This window comes from Euprymna scolopes, chromosome 15 (assembly GCF_053919585.1).
Source record: "Euprymna scolopes isolate OS-2025 chromosome 15, ASM5391958v1, whole genome shotgun sequence".
Lineage (NCBI taxonomy): Eukaryota > Metazoa > Mollusca > Cephalopoda > Sepiida > Sepiolidae > Euprymna > Euprymna scolopes.
This window is the reverse complement of record NC_136496.1, coordinates 48,051,436-48,076,250: the sequence shown is the minus strand read 5'-3', so window position 1 is coordinate 48,076,250 and position 24,815 is coordinate 48,051,436. Positions and strand designations below refer to the sequence as shown.

General features: G+C 36.8%; 1 protein-coding gene across 3 annotated transcripts in view; it reads right to left on the bottom strand.

Moving 5' to 3' along the window:
* The window catches only part of LOC145293819 (uncharacterized), a 248,040-nt gene that overhangs the window by 75,653 nt on the left and 147,572 nt on the right, over positions 1-24,815 (bottom strand). For all 3 annotated transcript variants that reach the window (XM_080140444.1, XM_080140445.1, XM_080140446.1), the window contains 3 exons: positions 22,726-22,879; positions 15,045-15,190; positions 14,363-14,488 (listed from right to left, as the gene is read on the bottom strand). In XM_080140444.1, coding sequence (XP_079996570.1) covers positions 14,363-14,488; positions 15,045-15,190; positions 22,726-22,879 — 426 coding nt within the window. The remainder of the gene's footprint in view (positions 1-14,362; positions 14,489-15,044; positions 15,191-22,725; positions 22,880-24,815) is intronic.

Below are 24,815 nucleotides of genomic sequence, written 5' to 3'. Positions count from 1 at the left end.
AAATAAACACTTTTCAAATATATATAAACATGCAAATAGAATACTTTTCAAATACATATAAACATATGCACAAAAATTCACAAATATACATTTTTTTTGTTTTTTTTTTAACAAATGTTTGCCAAAAAAAAAAAAAAAAAAAAAAGATTCAAAAAAGAATTATTTGACAAATAGGAAATTTACAAAGAAAAGGTTTTAACAAGTGACTTTTTTTCTTTTTTTTTTTACAAGAACTGGAAACATTATGTTAGGTATTAGTTGGTTAATTTGGTTAGTAAGGTAGAAATGGTCGCAGTTTAACAATCAGAACCAAATAGATGCATTCTGTTCATTTTAGGTTTATATATAAATATAATTTCTTCATGCTGGGTTTTTTAAATCCCTCTGGAGGGTAAATGTAGATTTCACAGTCAATTGGAGTATTTAAATAAGCATTTTTTACATTGTGACGTAATCCATGACTTGGATTACTAATTAATTAAAAATCGAAATATTTAATTTCGGGCCAACGAAAAATGTATCGTTTTTGTTATTTTATTTTATCACCAAGGCAAATGAACGTAGTTTCAAGAGAGAGAGAGAAAAAGAAAGTATAGGAAAAAAGAGGGAGAGGCTAAACCTAAAAAGAGAGAGAAAGAGACAGTGAGTATAGGAAAGAAGGAGAGAGAGGTGAGAAAAGCCTTTTGACACACAAGCTAGCGAGATGACTGGGTCATTTGACCAGAAACCCATCGACCCGACCCGTGTGGGTTGCTAGGCAACGAAGAATAAAGGAAAGAAAGGGGCTAAGAAAAATACGGAGAGAGAGAGAGAGAGACAAAAAAAAAAAAAAAGAGAAGAGGCCTTTTTGGTACAACAGTCGCCGCTGGCCGTGCTGCCAGACGGATGTGCGAAATTCCCACCCCAGTGACAGAGGCAGCGATGCCGTCGAGATAGGAGGTATCGACCAGGGCCTACGTGTTTTAATGTTCATTGTATCTTATAAATGTCTTATTATTATTTTTTTTTTGTTACTAACTCATGAATATGTTGTTATTATTTTCTGCTTGCATTAATAATAACGGAATTAGTAATAACATCCATTTGATGTATTTTTAAATTGTATTGAGCAGCAAGTTGTAATAAAATTCTAATTGTCGGTTATATCTCATAGAATTAGTGAATCTCTTGACAAAGGCTTCCTTTCCAGGGCAATTGCTCTTGACATATCAAAGGCCTTTGATAAGGTATGGCATAAGGGTCTACTTCACAAGATTTCCAGCTATGGTATCACTGGAAATGTTTTCTCAATCATTAAATCATTTCTCTCTGATAGGTTCATAAGAGTAGTGGTTGATGGGCAGAAATCAGAGGCCCACAGTATTAATGCTGGAGTCCCTCAGGGGTCCATCCTGGGCCCAACTCTCTTCCTGATCTACATCAATGATCTCCCAAAACACATACTTAAATCATTCGTTGACATCTATGGTAACACATCAAAGGCCGTAAATGACAAAGTTCTTTCTGATTCTCTCTCCTCTGATCTTGAGCGTGTGGTACAGTGGAGGAAGAGGTGGCTGGTTACTTTTAATGCATCTAAAACCAAGCTTCTATTTTTACATCATCAACGCTCTGATCCCCATCTAGCATCAATTGAAATGGATGGCTCTCGTCTTGGGGAGGCTTCATGTTTTGACAAGCTTCTGGGTTTGACCTTTACTCCTAATCTGAAATGGAACAAGTACATCAGGTCTGTTGCCAAGGATGCTGGGAAAATGGTGGGATCCTTCTACTGCTCCAGAAGATATCTCACTACTGATGCAATTCTCTATTTGTATAAAAGCCAAGTATGTCCAAGGATGGAGTACTGTTGCCACATCTGAGCAAAAACAGCCTATCTTGCCTTGACAGAGTACAAAATAGACTTCGTGGTTTAGTGGGGGATGCCCTTTTCTCTTCCCTGCAGCCTCTCTCCCACAGGAGAGATGTTATGAACCTGCCTTTGTTTTATCGTTATTTCCATGGCAAGTGATTGTCTGAGCTCTAATCTCTCCCCCCCCCCCTCGCCAATCTTTCACGAGAAACACCCATCTGGCTGAAACTACTGTCAATAATTTTCCCCACTCTTTATCTGTGACTAAATCCAAACATAGATTCCATGAGCAGAGCTTCTTTCTCAGAAGTGCACGACTGTGGAACTCTCTTCTTTTTGCCTATTTCCCACCTGACTACAACTTGGATGTCTTCAAATCCAACATAAACAAATTCCTGACAAACCGCCCTCTTAAGTAAGACACACTATCAAATCTCCAATACTAATGATTACTACAATACTATCACGTAATAACCCTTATCCCTGAGTGGCCTCCGGGCCTTGATAAGTGGTGACCCCCATGTAGAAAAAAAAATTTGTCGTTGGTGAAAATGTTGCAAAATATTCCACTCCAGAAATTTGTGAAAAACCTTTTGCAACAAATCTTGCTTTAAAAGTTTCACTGCCAGAAGCTGTGATTCTTTTTGTTTTAAAAACCCAGCGTGAAGAAATTATATTTTTATCTGTTGGTTTTGCCACTATTTCGTATGTGTTATTTTTATGATAAAGCTTTCAATTCGGATATCATAGCTTGTTCCTATTCTTGTTGATTTTCTGAATTAATCACCTCATTATAACTTTCCGGTGCGCTGTTCAACGAGTAACAGTAATCCACGGCGTAATCTTGTATCTTTTCAATTTGTAAGAAGTCTGGCCTTTTTCGCTCCCTTATTGGGTATCGACACGTCTGCTTAATATTTTTGTCAGAAGTTCTACTGTAATTGTTGTCATTATTAATATTTTCATATTTCTTCACGTTTTTCATCCACTTTTTTTAAATTTAATGTATCATTGAATTTTACACATCTAACCCTTTTTATGACATTTTGGGTTAGAAAGTAGATTAAGTATGCCGGACTATTTTTATCGTAACCTACGAAAGTACCTTTTTCACTTTTAGTATTTAGTTTACTGGTGTTTTCTATAAATGCAAAACAATCAGAAGCAAATAGATGCATTCTGTTCATTTTAGGTTTTACACCGCAAAACGCTTTATACGGCTTTTTTCCTAGTCTCTTATTGAACAATCTATTTCAGATATATGCTGCTGCCATTAAAGCATACCTCCATTATGCGCTAATTTCAATTCAATAAGTAGGCATCTTGTCATCTCCAAAAGGGTTTGGCCATGCCCTTTCAGCAGTGCCATTTTGGAAGGGGGAATACAACGCAGATTTCTCGTGTTTAATACGGTGGCTAATTAATAGAAGTTCAGTCTTTACTAGTAAATTCAGTCCCATTGTCTGAGCGAATACATTTGACTGAACCGTACAGGGCAATATCAACTAAATATTTCTTAGTGGCAAGGATAGTGTCGGATTTTTTTTTTTAGAAATAAACTATAATTAAACTGGAAAAATCATCAATAAAGTTCAAAACATACCTTAGATTATTTCTCCCCATCGGGCTGATCGGACCTGCTAAGTCACAATGCACAAGTGAGAGAATTTTTGTAGCTTTTTTGTCTATACATTTTGTCATTTTCCCTTGTGCACACACATCACAATTTGGGAGATCGTCTGAAGGTATTATTTTCATGCCTTCGACTACACTTGGTAATTTTTTAATATCAGCTGTATTGCAGTGTCCTAGAATTTTATGCCAGGTTTCCAAGTCATGACAGGCAGTTTTTGACGGAACCATACTTTTTAAATAATATAGTCGGCCATTTTCTTTAATCTCAAATACAGTTCCATTGGGGTATATAAATTTCGACTTGATTTGGACAAATTTTATATTCACACTTTGTTTAATTGCAGCCTGCACGGAAAATATGTCTTGCTTAAATGTAGATATGAACAGAGCATTTTTTAGAATACAGTTACAGATTTCGCCTTTATTTTTTTTTAGGGATATTTTAGCATCGTCTCTTTTCAAGAATAAAATGCGGTCCGTAGCGTAGTTAACGGCGAACTGATTGAATCCAAAATTCAACAATTTTTATAATAATTTTGAAAGGTTTTCATTGGTTGTTTAGCACAGCCGGTCGTTATAAAAATGATTGGTGAATTCATTCATCACATACCCCCATTAGGAGTCAAAAACATTTTACAGCCTCATGAAACTGCGCATCCCTCTCAGCAAGATCAGACATCTCACAATCATCAGCACTTACGCCCCTACACTCACAAGCCCAGATGATGCCAAGGAGAAGTTTTACGAACAGTTTGACCAAGTCATCAGGTCAACCCCATCAAGCGACAAACTAGTCATCCTTGGAGACTTTAATGCCAGGGTGGGGAGAGACTACAGCAGCTGGGAAGGCATCCTGGGCAGACACGGAGTAGGCAAGATCAATGACAATGGTCTGCTCCTTCTCAGCAAGTGTGCAGACCACAATCTTTGCATCACCAACACCTTGTTCAGAATGGCAGACAAGTATAAGACCACCTGGATGCACCCAAGGTCAAGACACTAGTACATGATTGACTTCATCATCGATCTGTGTGACCGGTGCCATGAGAGGCGCTGAGTGCTGGACTGACCACAGATTAGTGAGGGCTGTACTGACACTACACATTGTGCCAACCCACGGAAACCACCCAAAACTGTTAGGCCCTCCTACAATGTTGCCAGGCTTAACGACCCATCCTATCAGGCACGATTCCAGCAAGTGCTAGATGAGAAACTCCAAGATTGTGTGAACACTGAAGGCAGCACAGAGAAATGGGCCTCTTTCAAGAAAGCAGTAAATGAGACTGCGAAGGAAGTCCTTGGAGCAGAACCCATGAAGACTGGTTCGATGAGAACGACAAAGTGATCAAAGAAGCCATACATACCAAGAACAAAGCTCACATAGAATGGCTAAATGACTCGTCATCCATCTCCAAGCATGAGAAGTTCAAGGCCCTCCAGGCCAAAGTTCAGACTGATCTCCAAGCAATGCAGGATCAGTGGTGGCAGAACAAAGCAGCTGAAGTCCAGCACTATGCTGATACTAATAACATCAAAAAAATTTTCAGCTCATTAAAATCTATATTTGGCCTCTCTGCACCCAGCAGTGCTCCACTATTGTCGTCAGGTAGGAAGACACTCATCAAGGACCAGGAGAGTCTCAGCAGATGCTGGCAGGAGCATTTCAGCAATTTCAGTTGATTCAGAAGCCCTGAATCAGATCCCCCAACAACCCATACAGGATTCACTCGCAAGCCCCCCTACCATCAAGGAGATCAAGAAAGCGATCCACCAGACAACCTCTGGCAGAGCATCGGGAAAGGATGGCATCCCTGATCTACAAGGCAGTGGGCCTCAATGCTCTTGAGGCCTTCTGTGACGTCCTTCTAACTGTCTGGGAAGAGGAGATAATGCCAGACGATTTTCACAACGCCCTAATCGTATCCCTCTATAAGAACAAAGGAAGTAAGTTGGGCTGTGGAAAGTACAGGGGCATCTCCCTCCTCTCAATTGCTGGAAAGATCTTTGCACGGATCATTCTTAACAGACTCATTACAGTTTCTGAATAGACATTCCCTGAGGCACAGTGCGGCTTCAGGCCTGGCAGGAGTACTGTGAACATGATCTTTGCTTTAAGACAGCTTCAAGAGAAGCGCATTGAACAGAAAAAACTTCTCTACTCTGTATTCATCGACCTTACCAAAGCTTTGGACACCGTCAACAGAGAGGCACTTTGGACAGTCCTTGAGCGCATCAGATGTCCTCCAAAGTTTGTGTCAATGATCAGGCTCTTCCACGATGGCATGACTGGTCAGGTCCTCTCAAATGGTAATACCACAGACACTTTCACTGTCAGCAACATCTTTTTCACCTGTATGCTGTTCCATGCTGTCCAGGGTGTCTACATTCGTTACCACTTGGATGGCTCCCTCTTCGGAAACTCACAGCAAAGACAAAGCTTGAAAGGTTCTCTTTGCCGATGACTGTGCACTAGTGGCCCATACAGAACAAGATTTGCAACAGATGCTGGATCGCTTCTCTGGACTATCCAAGCTCTTCGGCTTGACAATCAGTCTTGGAAAGACGGAGGTGTTCCACCAATCTGCACCATACTCCAACCCTCCTCCTCCCACCATCACCATTGATGACACACCACTTGCCAACGTTAATCACTTCAAATATCTGGGAAGCACCATATCTTGTGATGGCTCCTTGGACAGAGAGATTGACACCAGAATCAGCAAAGCAAGTCAGGTACTAGGAAGACTTCACAATCGAGTGCTCAATGAACACAACATCCACCTATCTACGAAGCTGAAGGTCTACAATGCTGTGGTTCTTCCCTCCCTGCTCTATGGTTGTGAGACGTAGACACTGTACTGCAGGCATATAAAGAAACTGGAGCTTTTCCACATGCGAGCTGTCCGCTCCATCCTGGGAATCAAATGGCAGGATCGCATCACCAATTTGAAGGTCCTTGACAAAGCTAAGTCCACCAGTATAGAGGCCACCATCATCAAGACCCAATGAAGTTGGGTTGGACACGTGATTCGAATGGACGCATGTCGGATGCCTAAATGCCTGATGTACGGAGCCCTCCAGGCCGGCAAAAGAAACCAAGTTTGACCAAAACTGTGGTATAAAGACACTGCTAAAGCCAATCTGCAAAGGTGTTGTATCAAACCGGGAGACCTAGAGGGACATGCTATGGACAGACCAAAATGGTGAGGCTCAACTCACAAGGCTGTTGCCAACTTTGAAGAGGCTCGTAGCCAGAAACTCACTGCTGCCAGAGAGAGACACCACAGAGCAGCTTCAGTGGTGATCACAACTGACTTCCAGTGCCCCCAATGTTCTAAACTATGTGCCTCTAGACTGGGGCTGCAGAGCCACCTCCGGGTGCACAGATGAGATACAGAACACAAACGTCATTTTCGGATCCGATGGACAAACACTACTACTACTACTATTTCTAATTAAATTACCAGCCTAGACAATGCCTTAAAGTTATTATTTTAGTAAGAGAGGGTGGGGGGGCGATAATGTGGGTTTTCTCATGAAAAATGATTATCAAAATAAGTAACATATCCAAGAATTATGAAAAATGATGCAATGTGAGTTACTTGATTGGTGTGTTTGTAATGAAATAACCAGCCCAGAAACTGTCTCAAAGTTATTTTTAATAAGGGGGGAGGGGAACATTAATGCGGGTTAACGCATGCAACATGATTGTTGAAATTAGTAACATATCCAAGAATTTTGAAAAATGATGAAATGTGAGTTATGTGATTGGTGTGCTTGTAATGAAATAAACAGCACAGAAATGTTTCTAAGTTATTATTTTAGTACGAAGAGGTCTATTATGTGGGTGAACTTATAAAAAATGATTGTCAAAATTAGTAACATATCCAAAAATTATGAAAAATGATGAAATGCAAGTTTTTGATTGGTGTGTTCGTAACAAAGTAGACAGACCAGGCAATGTATGAAAGTTATTATTTTAGTAAGAGGGGGGGGGGCTATAATGCGGGTTAAATCATGAAAAATGATTGTCGAAATTAGTAACATACCCAAGAATTATGAAAAGTGATGAAATGTGAGTTATTTGATTGGTGTGTTTGTAATGAAATAACCAGCCCAGACAATGTCTTAAAGTTATTATTTTAATGATGGGGGGGAGGAGCGATAATGTGGATTAACTCATGAAAAATGATGGTTGAAATTAGTAACATATCGAAGAATTATGAAAAATGATGAAATGTTAGTTTTTTGATTGGTGTGTTTATAATGAAATAAACACCCTAGCCGATATATCAAAGTTTTTATTTTAGTAAGAGGGGGGGCAAAAATGTAAGTTAAATCATGAAAAATGATGGTCGAAATTAGTAACATATCCAAAAATTATGAAAAATGATGAAATAAGAGTTATTTTGATGGTGTGTTTGTAATGAAATAACAAGCCAAGATAATGTCTCAAAGTTATTATTTTAGACAGGTGAGCGATAATGTGGGTTAAATCATGAAAAATTATTATCGAAATAAGTAACATATCCAAGAATTATGAAAAATGATGCAATGTGAGTTACTTGATTGGTGGGTTTGTAATGAAATAAACAGCCCTAACAATGTATCAAAGTTATTATTTTAGTGATGGGGAGGGGCATAATGTTGTTACTAATTTACTAGCAATATCCTCGGCGTCGATGGAAATATATATTAGCAAAATTCCTGGCATTGCCCAGGATTGAATGAGATAGGAGCAAATATATATTAGCAGAATAATCAGCGTCACTCTGGATTAAATGAGGATGGTAGAATATAAAGTTTGTTCCGGAAATGGCTTAAACAATTTTCTATCTCAAAATTACTTTATTTGTGAAGTTGATTCCAGATATGGCTTAAACAGTTTATGATCTCAAAATTAAATTAATATATATATATTATTGGTTTTCTATGAAAGTTTACTAGGCCAGTTACTGTAGGGGGTGATCTATATTTGTTTAATTTTTTATGTTATCATCCAGGAATGATGTAATGAGTATGTTAATTTTAAACGTGCTCGAGTTTTCTTTTGGAGGTTGGGTTGGAGAAAGTAATGTCCATTTTGGGATAAAAAAGTATGTGAAATTGTTTCATATATGTATATAAATTAGCTGTCTTAGTGTAGGTAAAATTATTTTAAATATGTGTTGTATATTCACCGTCCTTGCAAAGGTAAAATTATTTTAAATATGTGTTGCATATTACCTGTCCTTGCAAAGGTAAAATTATTTTAAATATGTGTTGCATATTACCCGTCCTTGCAAAGGTAAAATTATTTCATATACATGCTGTAAATTATCTACCCTAGGTAAGATACAATTATTTCATACGTGTAATACCCGTCTTAGGTAGGTAAAATATTCTTTTGCTCGAAATAGCAAATGATATATAGACATTAAACCCCCTCCCCCGCTAGTCTATATATAAAAGGCAAAATGTGTGTTAGTGTGTATTTTTTGTGAATGTCCGGCAAAGGCTTTTTTCGGCCCGATTCTCGGGTTGGTCGCTCATTCTTACAACTTTTTATATGCTAGCAAGATGATAATAGCTAAAATTTATGAAACAACTCGGCATGTATCATTTATTTGGCCAACTTTTACAGATGATTTCTGCTATATTCATTGGCCCACACATATTTTTCAGTATAAAAAAGCAAAATTCAAACAAACCTCAGCGGCATCCGTGCAGCACGTCCAGAAAAGCAATGATCGCTTTGATCAATGTCAGTGAAAACCATCATATCAGACAATTACTATTCATTTGGGCCCCTCCCCCCCCAACAAGTTGGGGAGAGAAAAAAATTTAAAAAAAAAAAAAAACTGTCTAGCAGAAATAGTTAACTGCGGGATTTCATTCTGTTTGACCTCAATAAAATCAAGCACCTGTTTGAACTCATTCACTTTTTAATCACTAAATCTAACATCTTAAATTGCTTCTGTCATCGTAGTGCAACTGTATTTTCTCAGCCTATTGGTCTGAAGGCTCTGTGTTCGTGCCTACCTGCCACCAATCCCACCCTTTTTTTTTATTTTCTACACCTTCAAAAAATTTTTTTCCATTTTTAAAGTTTTAATATTGAAATCGTTTTTTTTTTTTGTTTTATTTTTGAACAAGTTTAACATTGTTTTTTTTAAATATTCAAAGTTTCCATTTTGTTCTGCTTTACTCCTCCCAACACACACACCTCCAAACACCCAGGAAACGCTGGGCAGTCCTGTTAGTCTATAATATAAAGGGCCAAAATCTGTTTAAATGTATGTATGTATGAATATATGTGTGTTTGTATGTCTCGCAAAAACTTTTGACAGAGGCGACAAATTTTCAAGAGATTGGTATTATTTTGAAGCTCAACACTTCAGACGACAAACATATTTAAAAATTGGCCAAAAACATTAATTCCTTCACTATTAAATGGGCACTTTTCTACAGGGAGGGGGGGGTGCTTTTTTCGCTGATATTTTCGAAAATCATCACCTCTTTTCGATTGTCTAGCCTTAATTTAAACCAACATCACTTCCAGTTTGGTGATGGACACAACAGCTAACGCATCACACTTTTTTTTTTTTGCATTCTTTTCCTCCTCTGCAGTACAGGTTTGAGGCTGCCTACAAAAATTTTTGAGCTCGCAATTTACTTTTCTTTTTTGGGGCAGGAGGGGAGTGCTTAACCAACACCCTCCACTTTCTTGTCCGCTTTCACGTCACGGGTTTGAGCCTGCTTACCTACTATCACTTTTTTGTTTTTTTGCTCAACACACATCTACAAACACCTGGTCAATGCTGAGCAGTCAGGCTAGTATATATATAAAAAGCAAAACAGCTGCATGCTTTTTTGTATGTCCAAGAATAGCTTTTTCGTGGGGGTTTTTAACAAGGTTACTATTTTGGAGAACTTTCCTTATACTCCCTAGATAATAATATCCCAGATTTTCGAACATACATTGTTTCTATCTTTATTTTGATTGAGTTTTAAAAAAATCCCTGGTTTTGAGTGTTTGTTTGTCTTTCTCATAGAAATAAAGCGAAACTAATTGAAGCGAAAGCACACCGCCGGCCTAGAAGGCCGGCACGTCTTGAAGGCAATCAGCTTTGATCAATGTGGAGAAAACCATATCAGACAATTGCTATTCATTAAGATACTGCCAGAGTTTCACCTCTTTGTAGGGAGCTGGTTTTCTCCAACATCGTGGGGAAACAATTATGGCGTGAAGTTTGACTGGCCTACAGTCAGACGTTTATTTCTGCGCCTGCGTGAACTCATTCACTTAACTATTTAATTTTGCAAGTCAACTTTCTGATTGACATTGCTAATTTTGAACACTTTACACTTCCTCTCGTATCATGGCCTTGTGGTAAGATGCCAGGTTTTCTTTCACTTTCTTTTCTGCCTTTGTGTCACGCCTACTACCACTTTTTTTTTTTTATTGCTCAACACACACCCGGGTAATGCCAGGCACCCCCGCTAGTATATATACTACATGGGAGTGATCACTTATCAAAGCCTGAAGGCTACTCGAGTATAAGAGTTAATGAATCTAAAGTGATAGTGTAGTAATCATTAATGGTGTAAATTGGGTAGAATTTGGTTTAACAAGAACTTGTTTACATTGGACTTGATGGCTACCATGTATTTAACCAGGAAGCAGGCCAGCAGAACAGTTCTAGGAAAGAAGCTTTGTTCATGGAGTCTATGTTTATATTTAGGCACAAATAGAGAGTGGGGGAAATCATATATAGTGGTTGTAATTAGTCGAGTGTTTTTGTGAAAGTTTGGCAAGGGGCAAACATAGATTGGAGTTCAGTTGAGCACTTGCCATGAAAATAACGATAGAACAGAGACATGCTCGCATTCTGTGGAAAAGAAGTTGTAAGGAAGAGAAAATGGCATCATCTACTTTCGGAGCCGGTTTTAAACTATCAAGACTGGATAGGGCACATCAAGAAGCTCCTACCTAGATGTGGCAACAGTACTCATTTTAGGGTATACCTGGGTCTTAAACAGATAGAGGATTGCATCAGTAGTGAGATACCTACTGGAGTGGTAGAGTGATCCAACAATTTTTCATCAATCTTGGTAACAGATTTGATGTATGTGCTCCATTTCAAATCAAGAATAAAGGTCAATTCCAGAAGATTGTCAAGACATGGAGCTTCCCCAAGAAGAGAGCTTTTCATTTCAATTTGGACGTGATTGGAGGTCAGAGCGATTATGATGAAGTGTTGCCATAGATTGTGGTGTCGTCTGCATAAATGTCTACAAATGATCTAAGAATGTAATTTTGAAGAGAGTTGGGCCCAGGATGGAATCTTGAAAGAAGCCAGCATTAATACTGTGAATTTCTGATTTCTGCCCATCAATGACTACTTTTATAAACCTATCAGAGAGAAAGGATTTAATAATTAAGAGGACATTTCCAGCTATTCGATAGCTGGGATCTTGTGAAGTAGATCTTTATGCCATACTCTATCAAAAGCCTCTAATGTCAAGAACTATTGCTCTAGAAACAAAGCCTCCATTGAGAGATTCACTAATCCTGTGTGATATATTTCACAGTTAGTACATCAGCTGTAGATCTTGCAGAATGGAAACCATATTGCATGCCATTGAACATAAAAGATAGATACATAGTTGATTTTTAACCTTAGATTCAAGTATATCTATTCCTGTGACAGGCATACACCGAAGCGCTCAAGACAGTAAAGTGTCTTAGTCGGACCTACAAAAAACGACACGAGTAACTGCCAAGATTGCTCTGGAAGCAAGTCGGGTCATATGAACAGAATTGTTCGAAATCATGTTAGGTCATATTGACAGAATTGTTCAGAATTGTGTCTGATGGTGTCAATGAAATTGTTCAAGGCCGTGTTGTTTGCATTGTATCAAGTTATGTCAATGGAGTTATTCAAGATCTTGTCAGGTTGTGTTGATGGAATTGTTTAGTACTGTGCTGGGTCGCATCGACACTATTGTTTTGTTGAGTCGTATAGACAAAAGCATGCTTGTTGATTAAGCAATTATTTTCCTATCAAAAATGTTAGTTCTACAATTACATGCACGATAACAATTAGTAGTAGTAGTAGTAGTAGTATATGCTTGAACCAAGTAATGAGAGAATTTTTTTAATTTTGTAACTCAAAAAAGACAAACATTTTTCATGTGAAATCGTTTTACCTTTTTAAAGTAAAATTTCACATTTAATTCTGCAAATCATGTTTGGAAATTGTGTGCATTTTTATTATTCTACTAGCATTTCAGCCCGGTGTTGCCCGGGTGCTTGGAGGTGTATGTTGATTAAAAAAAAAAAGTGGTAGTAGGAAGGCAGGCTCAAACCCATACTGCGAAGGAGGAAAAGAATGGGAAAAAAACCTGACATCTTTGCTGTTATGACCAGTCAAACCAGAAGCGATGTAGGTTTAAATTAAGGCTAGTCAATTGAAAAGAGGAGATGACTCAAAAATATCGGCGAAAAAAGCGACCCCTCCCTGTAGAAAAGTGCCCAGTTGAAGGTAAAGAAAATGTTTTTAGCCAATTTTTCGATATTTGTCATCTGAAAGGTCAAGCTTAAAAACAATACTGATCTTATAAAAATCAGTCGGCTCTGTCAAAAGTTTTAGGTAGATATGCATATATACATACATACATTTATATATTGGTAGCTCAAATTTTCTACCCAAACTGATTAAAAAGTTTGCTCTATCTCTGAATACCCTTTATGTAAAATTTCAAATGTTTAGACCAGAAATTGTCTGAGTAATTTGGTAGAGACTGCAGCGGTCAATTTATTTTTACTTTGACCCCTATTATGACCTCTTAACATTTGTTTTGGGTTCAAATCAAGTTATTAAGTTAGATCCATGTCCAAGGAACCTATATCTAAAATTTCAAGTGTTTAGACCCAAAATTGGCGGAGGAGTTTGGTAAAGTTCTCAACGGTCAAATCGTTGAATTTTAACCCCCTTAACAGCCAAATTTCTGTCCGAAAACCGATTACAAAGATTTCCCCAAATCTCAGTACCCTGTATATCAAATTTCGAGTCTGTAGACTGAAAATTGACAGAGATATTGTGTATGGAAATGTAGACAGACACTTTCACAGATATATAGATTTCATATTAAAATGAAATGAAAAAAATTATTTTTTTAATGTTTAAACAATCTTAAACTCAATTCATACTCAAATAACTTGTTTAATAAAACTATTTTAAGAAAACTCAAATATATTTTTCACAACAATGTGTGCTTTGAAGTCATATTGAATTACTATGGCACAATATTGTGATGTTAATCTCATGTTTATTACAATATTGTGATGTTAATCTCATGTTTATTACATTTATCAATTTTATTAATTTTCTGCAATCTTTATTTTTAACTAATTACAAATGACTTTAAAAGATTAAAAACAGCTTTCTTTAAAAGATTTTATAGAATCATTATTGTCATGAATTGCATCACCTTTTTCAAACTATGTTCTGTTGCTGATAATTTTTTCAAATATTTTTTTAATTAGTATTTTATTAGATTGTAAAAAGAAATTGTCAATTCATATTGATGATCATATTTCTGACTGAAAGAAAAAAAAAATGGTTGAGTTATTAGTGTCTCTAACCAAAGCAACATTGTTTAAGATCCAAACAATTTTCTGGTGTCTAGTAACAGCCAATTTATTCACATTAATTGGCTGTTACTGAAAAATCTCTAGTTTAAAATATGATCAGTTACTAAAATATTTCCCAACACAAAAAAGATATACTGAAATATTATAAAATACTTGTAGTAATTCATTTTAATAATCTATATTTAACAAAGCGATTTTATTAAAGCAACAAATTTACTTTTGAAAATGGTACTCACAAGTGCACAGGATAAAGCTGACATTGCTTGATAGGATATTTGGTTATTCCAAAGTACCAAAGTGCTTAAGCCCGAGCTATTAACTTTTTCACAAAAGCCCTTGCATATGTGACTGAGCCCATCATCCTGTAAAGAAAGAGTATTTGAAATCAGTTCATAAAGTAAAACAGAAAGAATAAAAAAATATTTAAATCTGAGATGATTTCAAATCCTAAATTTACGAATTAACAAATCACTTAAGGTTTTCTTAGTGAGACATTTGTTTTTTTTTATATAAAAATATTTTTAATAACTTACATGATCTTTACATGGAGACAATATTTCCCCAAACAATTTCTTTACAGTAGTTTTTCTTGTATTTGTGAAAACATCTAAGCATAAAACAATGTGTGGAAAATTAACACTGAAAATATTTGCTACTCAAGTTATGTGTGGATCACCTTTACAATTTTAGAATTAAACATTTATGTTCATGAAATGCTACCCAAACTTTTAATAAACCAATTTATTGTGCCCAATATAAGTTTCAGTTGTTTATTTAAAGTATGTTCTAATATATGTGGAACTAGTAATTTGTTGTTTTTATTTGAATAATATTGAAAATTTTTCATTTCAAATTATTTTTAAAATTGACTCCATTGAACTGAAAGCTAATGTTAGAAATTATATTTTTATACTCGACCTGAAAATGGTTGTTTCTGAGATCAAGAAGTTGAAGCTTGTGATTGAATTTTAAAAGGTTTCCTATCTGAATACCATCACTTGCCATTAATTTATTGTCACCTAGAAATAATTCTTGAAGAATTTCGTTCACTTTCAAAGCAGCAACTGGAAAGAGACGAAAGAAAAATCAATACTCAATGTTATTAATATTAAAACATTCTTAATGCATAGAAATGATTTTGTCCAAATAATTTTCATTAAGTAATATTAACACTTCAATAATTTGTACAACTGTCCTTTTTGTTTCTTTTCAACTTCAATATGACATATTTCTTGATTTTATTCAGATAATCTTTAAAGTGAAAGCCTTTTCACATGTTGCAAATGGCAAACTGAACAAACAGTATTTAGCCAATTCTTTCTGTAGCAATTATTATATTCAAGTCACTAGCATGTAGTATATACTATGCTGTAAATTTTGCTGCTCTTTAAAGAAACAAGACAGCTAATATATTTGTGGCTTTTTAACAACCAAAAGTCATTAATTTCTTGATTTGAAAAATATGAAAAAAAATAAAAATAAAAAAAACAATAGCTTAGAAGACATGATTTAAATTTCAGTTCTCTTTAAAAAAAGTAAGAGAGCTAATGTATATAGAATGCCAGAGTGCCGGAACATATATGTCAACTACCTAAAATTCAATCCCTCCTTATTGTAGTAGGGGGTTGAATGTATAAGAACTAAGTTCTTGGTAGGGCCACCGAAGATGGGTTGGTATGCAGCCATATTACAACTGCAACCCTGTTAATTATCACCTGCATCTGTGAATAATCTGCCGAAAACACAAGTTACTAGTAAATTTTCCAAGTGTTATAGGGTTAAATGGTAATAAACGAAAGGACCACAGGGTTTTAGGAAACGAACACGTATTCACAAATATTACAGGCAAAGTGAGTTGAGTAATACCATTCATCAATGGTTGATTGCATGCCAATCTCAGACTGCCCGGCACCGGTACTAGATTCCGGAAGTGACGTCACCAGAGGAAGTGACGTCATGAGATAGTCCATTAATCCCATGGAGGAGTGTCTCCAACACCCACCTCCCAAGCTTTTTGTTCGTAAAAGCTGTCAGTACCTCTTCCTTTTAGGGTTTACCATCAATGGCTTGGTAAACTTTCTCTTACGGAACGACCGCCGTAGTTCAGGTGTTGGTTGAGGAGGTTCAAGATCCAAATCTTCCAATGGTGGACTGTCGCTGGTTTCAACTGATTGACATCTTAGTTGGTTCTGGTGACGTTTGTGGGTATATGTTAGTCCTCAGATGATATATACCATGTCACCAACTCTTAGTAATTTTACCCACCTCCCAGAATGATGTGTTGTCTTTATAACTTTCGAAAAACACTATCACCTGCTATGAAACATTTACTGGGTACATAAGTGATCACTATTGGCCTTAACTGTTTGGTAAAAGCTTGTCAAAAAAGAAACAATGTTTGCGCAGAAAGTGAGATCACGGATCTCACTTTCTGCGCAAACATTGTTTCTGCAGGTGTAACTGGTGTGTTCGGATTGGGTGCAATCCTATACACGTGCAGAAATTGTTGAAGTGCTTCCTCTGTTGGAGTCGCTTGAGCCTTCTTCAGTGCTCTTTTAAGAGTGTCCACAAAGCGTTCCGCTTGCCCATTCGACCCAGGATGGTATTGGGGAGTGGTGATATGATTAATTTGGAATGTATCTTGTTTAAAGTTAGCAGAAGGAAAGGAGAAAAAGAAAGGGAAAAACAGATCAAATGAACAGGTCTTACCACGTGTGCGTCGGACGAGGTTGGGCGAAAGAGAGAGAGAAATGAAGATGGCACCATAATTTTAAAAGGTGTGCTTTGATGAAAGTCACGTAAAATCATGTATAAAAGGAGTTGACAGGTTAGGTCGGTGAGAGACAGACAGACGAAGGTTGGTGTCAGTAGTGATCTCAAACCCGACGGTTGTTGGCTTGCAAAGAAGAATTCTTTTTTTTTTTTTATTTCTTTAAATTTGTTGTCCTAAACCAGGAACACTTCAAGCTATTTTGGCGATGGCTACTGGCTTGAACAACATGATAAAGACATTCAGTGGCGAAGGCGATGTGGTGGCTGGGTTAAAGAAAGTCGACCTAGTGGCAAAGCTCCAAAAGATAGGTGACGTTGCCACATTGATACCGTTGTTCCTGGAGGGTGATGCGCTGGTCCTATATTTGGAACTGAGCTCCCGTGAACAGGAGGACGCTGAGACGATCATAGCCAGATTGATCCAGGCATTTGCGGAAGGGCCGTTTGAGGCATGCAACAAATTAAAAAAGAAGAGGTAGATGGGAGAATCTGTCGATGTATATGCAAATGAAGTCAAAAGATTGCTGGAACTGACAGGAATTCAGAGACAGGTCGCGAATCACGTAGCAAAGATGGCATTCATTACCGGAGTCCCAGAGATTTCCAAGAGGCTGTAGCAGGTCCCAGGTATCGAGACTTTGAAGGTGAGTGATCTGCTCCCAACTGCAAGAATATTAGTAAGTACCCAACCCTCTGGGGCCATAGGAATGGTGTCAACAGCACAGAAGGATGAGAGCAAAAGCCGCCCAAGACTGCGAGGCGCATGTTTTGAATGTGGGGGCCTGCACCTGCGGAGAGACAGCAGAAAGTTCTTGGAAAGGACTGTGTGCTACAGGTGTAATCAGAGTGGTCACATGGCAGTTAACTGCAAGAGTCTGGGAAACTGTCATGGGGGAGCCGAAGTGCCAACGGCTGCCCCGACTTGGGAATAATGGCATGCTCACAGCAGATGCCCAAGCGTGAAATCGTGGTGGAAGGACAAGAAGCTGTGGCCCTAATTGATACTGGCTGTACCACTACCATGGTGCACACTAGTCTTGCCAGAGGATGGAAAGGAAAGGGCAAAGTAGTGGAATTCGATGGGTCACGAGTGAAATATCAAGGGAGGAGGACTGTCACAATTGAAATCGAGGATCACCGGATGAGAGTCCATGCGGTTGTCACTGATCACCTGGTGCCTGGCGTCCAAGCGATTGTCAAAATGGATGTAATATGTCACAGTCAGCAGGAATGGCGTAAGGTTCGGACCAGCTGGATGTGCAGTAACAGAGCAGGTCAACGAAGGAATCAAACAGGTTGGAGAAAATAAATGAACATCAATCAGTGAGCCAGATTTTAGAGCGGAATTCGATGGGAATCAGTGGACAATGGAGTGGGCATGGAAGAATGAACCACCTACGTTAACAAACAGGGTGGCATGTTACGATAACTCGCTCAAAGGAGGAGCAAGAAAGGATTTTGACCGAGAAGTGGACAGATGGATTGAGGAGGGAATACTGTTGCCATGGACAAATGATGTCGAATCAGGCATCTTGCCATTAATGCCGTTCTGCAACCAAAAAAAGGAAAAGTCAGATCAGTACTAGATTTCCAAGAATTGAACCGACACTTCAAGTGCCATACTGGGGGTGATACCATAGATATATGCAGTGAGACTATCAGAGAATTGAGGCAAATGAATGGTGCCTCTAAGTTGGTCGATCTAAAATCTGCCTATTTTCAACTCCACGTTGCCAAGAAACTCTGAAAGTACCAGTTGGTTAGATATAAAGGCAGAACTTACTGCCTTACGAGGGTGGGGTTCGGGCTGAACTCGGCACCGAAGATCATGTAAACCATTCTAAGGAAGATTCTAGAGAGAATGGGGAAGGAAGATGGCGCCATGAGCTCATATATCAATGACATTATCATGAATGAAACTCTTGTGCGGCGGGAGAATGGCGAGACACTTTAGAGACCAAGGGGGGGGGGGGCATGTTGTCTAAAGTTAGCAAAAGGAAAGGAGAAAAAGAAAGGGAAAAACAGATCAAATGAACAGGTCTTACTGCATGTGTGTCGGGCAAGGTTGGGCAAAAGAGAGAGAGAGAAATCAAGATGGCGCCCATAGTTTTAAAAGGTGTGCTCTGGTGGAAGTCACGCAAAATCACATGAAATCATGTGGGAGACATGTATAAAATGAGTTGACAGGTTAGGTCGGTGAGAGGCAGACAGATGAAGGTTGATGTCAGTGGTGATCTCAAACCCGCCGGTTGTTGGCTTGCAAAGACGGATTCTTTTTTTTTTTGTTTCTTTAAATTTGTTGTCCTAAACTAGGAACACTACAAATGAAATCCATGTTTAAAAGAAGTATTGCTTTTATGAGAGTTCCTTTGTTATCGATAAAGAATTTGAGCAAGACAAGCATGAATTATGCTTTTTATTTGGTTGAGTGAAAAAGGAAGGTTTCTTTCTTTGGAAAAATTTATATAGTTTTATAATGGCAGTATGGCATAATTCATAGCGAAGGTCACAAAGATCTTGTACAAAATGTGAGTACGTATTCAGGAAAGCATATTAGCAAAGTATTTTCCTTTCCAGGATGAAAGACAATGCTAAATTTAAATTGTAACATTTCAATGAACCAACAGCATATTTTATCAATTTTGATTTTTGATTTCCTGGTATTATCAAATGTGGAATTAATACATTTTTAATCTGTGAAATGCCAAGTAAGAAACAGCACCACTTTCTTAGAGATTCAAGAATGGTGGTTGTCTCCTTTTCAACTGCATGATGCACGGTAATTTTCTTTTGTAATTAAAATTGTAATGAGACGGAGATTAACAGCAGAATACGTTTAGTAATGGCTTTAATTACAACAGAAAATAATAAACAGTAAAGAGCCACAACAAAATATGACATAAGAGCTCATCAAGTAGAAGAAGGGGTTAAGAATATAATTTACATCTTGCACCAAAATGGTAAACCATTTATCAATTTCAACGAATGCTTCTGAATCCACTGAAGAGATCACTTCACCAACCTGCTAACCAACGACCAACAATCCATACCAACTGTTCTTGCAAACAATACTGATCCAACTCCTTATGACTACCAAACAACTCCTTCTCCATATGCTTGAAGAGGTTGTTGTTATCAGAAGTCTAAAATCAATACACTATTCCTGTTAAGATCATCAAACAGTGTAAACACATTATAACCAGAGTTTGGAAAAGTAAAATTCTATCCAAAGACTGGAGTAATACAACAATGGTACCATTCTTCAAGTTGATAGGTACTGCTACACCAACTACCATGTTATCAGCCTGATCAATGCTTTTTTTTTTTTTTTTTTTTTTTTACACAGTGATCACCACTTATCAAGGCCCGGAAGCCACTCAGGGATAAGGGTTATTGCAAGTACATTACGTTAGTGTGGAGATTTGATGAAGTGTTTAATTAAGGGGGCGGTTCATTAGGAATTTGTTAACATTGGACTTGAAGACATCCAAGTTGTAGTCCGGAGGGAAGCAGGCAGATGGAACAGAGTTCCACAGGCGTGCAGTTCTAAGAAAGAAGCTTTGTTCATGGAATCCGCGTTTTGATTTAGGCACAGATATAGAGTGGGGGAAATTTTTCACAGTGGATTCAGCTAGACGGGTGTTTTTCGTGAAAGATTGGCGAGGGGGGACCAGAGATTGGAGTTCAGACGAGCACCTGCCATGGAAATAACGATAAAACAAGGACAGGCTCGCAACGTCTCTTCTGTGGGAGAGAGGTTGCAGAGTAGAGAAAAGGGCATCCCCCACTAAGCCACGAAGTCTATTTTGTACTCTGTCAAGGCAGGATAGGCTGTTTTTAGCAGATCCTGCCCAGATATGGCAACAGTATTCCATCCTTGGACGTACTTGGCTTTTATATAGATAGAGAATTGCATCAGTAGTGAGATATCTTCTGGAGCGGTAGAAGGATGCCACCATCTTTCCAGCGACCCTGGCAACAGACTTGATGTACGTGTTCCATTTCAGATCAGGAGTAAAGGTCAAACCCAGAAGTTTGTCAAAACACGGGGCCTCACCCAGATGAGAGCCATCCATCACAATTGATGCCAGCTGGGGATCAGAGCGTTGATGATGTAAGGATAGGAGTTTGGTTTTGGATGCATTAAAGGTAACCAGCCACATCTTCCCCCACTGAACCACGCGCTCGAGATCAGATGAGAGAGAATCAGAGAGAACTTTGTCATTTACAGCCTTTGATGTGTTGCCATAGATGGTTGTGTCATCAGCATAGATGTCAACGAATGATTTAAGTATGTGTTTAGGGAGGTCATTGATGTAGATCAGGAAGAGAGTTGGGCCCAGGATTGACCCTTGAGGAACTCCAGCATTTATATTGCAGGCCTCCGATTTTTGTTCATCTACCACTATTCTTATGAGCCTATCGGAGAGAAATGATTTAATGATTGAGAAAACATTTCCACTTATACCGTAGCTGGAAATCTTGTGAAGTAGACCCTTATGCCATACCTTGTTGAAGGCCTTTGATACGTCAAGAGCAATTGCCCTAGAAAGGAAGCCTTTGTCAAGAGATTCACTAATCCTGTGGGATATAACCGTCAATGTGTTTAGTAAAAATATTTGCCACTATTCTTTGTCATTTTTATTTCCTAGAAAAGTGTTTAGACAAAAAAAAGTCTTTTAAAATGTCAAGAATTAGAGTTCATATAGAAACGTTTTGATTTGAATAACATAAAATATGCATCAAGTGTGCTTGAAAGCCAAATCACGTAATATAAAGAAAATAAATATTGTACTTGTTTGAAATTTATCACAAATATATTTCAGAGGTATACTCCATCTTCAGTGTGTTGTTTTGTTTCTTTTTTATGCTTTTCTTCTTCCTTGCCATGTTGTAAAGTTGGAGAAAGACAACATGGCAAGGAAGAAGAAAAGGAAAAAAGAAACAAAACAACAAGAAGATGGAGAAATATATTTCTGATAAATTTCAAACAAGTAAAATATGTTTCTTTTCCTTATATTACGTTGTGATTTGGCTTTCAAGCACACTTGATGCATATTTTATTTTATTCTTCTAAAATTAGTTTTTTTGATAAAGAAAAAAGGCCAATTAGACTAGGTCATAACAGACGTCTTTCAAAGAGTTTCACAATTGATAAAAATGCCTTAAAATATTATGACAAAAATTTTAAGATAAAAACGACATTATATTACAAAGATAAAGATAAGAATTAATAGAAATCCACTGTTATGAAGCATGGTGCAAATGAAATTCAAAACATGATGGTTAAAAGATCAGACATGCAATATTTTTATTTTTTAAATAAACATTAATTGATTTTAAATTTCTCATTTTCAGCTTATACCAAAGCCCTCATCAGGAATATTTAGACAATACGTGTTTTATTTTTTCTTATTTGCCATGATGGTTTTGGTGCAGTCTCTAGGTGTCAAAGATAGAGGTATTGTCACATGTGTCTGATCTTTTAATGGTCATATTTTGAATTTCATTTTCACTGCGCTTCCTAACAATGGATTTCTAGTAATTTTACACATGTGCACATGATCATGCGCTTACCCATGGACTGGATAATACAACCTCTATCTTCAACAAATAGAGACAAATCTTGCTTGCAATGATGGCGTTTGTGCTATTATTGCAAACAAGAAAAAATTGAAAGAATATACTGTCTAAACATTTCTGATGAGGGCTTTGGTATAAGCTGAAAGTTAGAAATATAAAAAAATGTTCATTTAAAAAATAAAAATATTGCACGTTTCTGATCTTTTAATCATCATGTTTTGAATTACAGTTAAAGATGCCTTACCTAATATAACTAATGGTCGACCAGACAAGTAAGTATACTCAAGATGGAGAACAGTTAAATTGGAACCCATTTTTAGTGAACGACCCAAAACTGGAATAATGTGGTCATTATTCAATTCACATCCACGGGCATCCAGGTGGCTAAGACTGGGAGTCTACAAATAAAATAAACATTTTTAACAAATCAAAAAACTAAAATGTAAAATAATAGGATTCAAATAAGTTGTTTAAATGGATATAAGCAAAGAAAATGAGAAAAATGTTATCAAATCAGTCTGTATGTACTGCATTTGGAAATGTTCGTTATTCATCTTAATTGAAAATTTTAATAAAAATTTTTACTGATGCAAAATTATGAATTGAATTTCTGATAATCAATATTTTCTGTTTAGCCAACAATATCAAATTGATAAAAAACACATTTTTTTTTTACTTATGTTCAATAAGAATCATAATCAATTAGAAAATAAAATAGAGAAAAATGCTTTATAAAAAAAAAAAACAGAAAAAAAAAATTATGAATTGAATCAAATATTTTAGATTTACATTGAATTTGATCCATAGTTATTAGACATTGATTAAACAAGATTCTCTGAATTTTAATTTCTTTTTAAGACTTAAATTAAAAGCTTAAGCATTATATTTTTTACATTTCTAGAATCAAAATCATATAATGGATTTAGATCAACATTGGAATAAGGATTCTATACATAAGATTCAGTATCATTATATCTTGATTTTAATCTTCTTAAAGAGACATAAAAGTGGTGCAAAATTGTTATATTTAAAGAATTAATTTTACTCATCCTGAGACGAGTATTCTTCTATCTAATTATTTTTTCTTCTTTGTTTGCTTGTTTGTTTGTGAAGGAACAGTTTATACAAGTTTGTTTCATCATCATATATGGTTTAATGCCTGTTTTACATGTTGGCATGTATCGGACAATCTTAAGAAACTGATTTTTAAATGTTTAATAAGTTATATTGTTACAATGTAAATAACAACTTAAAAACAGAGAAATGGAAAATGTATCTGGTTTGGGGGTGACCACGCGGAATTCGATTTGTACACTTGAAAAACAAAAAAAAAAAAAAGTAACTGTTTTACTGATATGAGATTTCCTGGTTATGATTATGATTCATTCAAGATTTTCCAAAATTAATAGCAGTGCCGCCCATTTTTTTTATGTCCAGAGATTGGCAGCTGATAATCTCAAGTGCTTTTTCTGATGTTGTCCCAGTGATATGCTATATATATTAGTAGAGAGGCCTACACATCAATTGAGGTTTGTGTTTCTTTCAGAGGAAGATGGGCCTTCTATCGTTTACCCAATAGAATATGTTCAGTGCAACCTGTGTTTTGATTTTGTCAGGTTAAGATTTCTCATTTGCACATTTAAAAATCTGTTGTACAGTAAAGAAGTTTCATTGATAAGTCAAAAAAAAAAAAAAATTTGTTACTAGTTTTAAACTGTAGTAGTTATTTTATTTGGAGGAAGAACCCTTCTGCTGCAGCACTAAAGTACACCACACAATTGACAGTGTGACCGGTTTGGAAATCAAGCAATGACTTCAGACTTCAGTACAAAGAGCTGATAATCACAATCTGTGCAGTGACTGAACAGAGATGCATGTTCAGACCATCATATAAAGTTTATACAGTTCAGATTTAATGATTTTCTGATGCAATGTATTACGCATTCATTATATCATTTTCATATCATTTCCTTACAACACTTGTCCTCAACTCTCACTAGTCACATTTTATATCATTTCATATCATTTCCCTACAACACATGCCCTCAACTCTCCCTAGTCACATTTTATATCATTTCATATCATTTTCCTACAACAAATGTCCTCAACTCTCACTAGTCACATTTTATTTCATTTTCATATCATTTCCTTACAACACATGTCCTCAACTCTCACTAGTCACATTTTATATCATTTCATATCATTTCCCTACAACACATGTCCTCAACTCTCACTAGTCACATTTTATATCATTTTATATCATTTCCCTACAACACATGTCCTCAACTCTCACTAGTCACATTTTATATCATTTCATATCATTTCCGTACAACA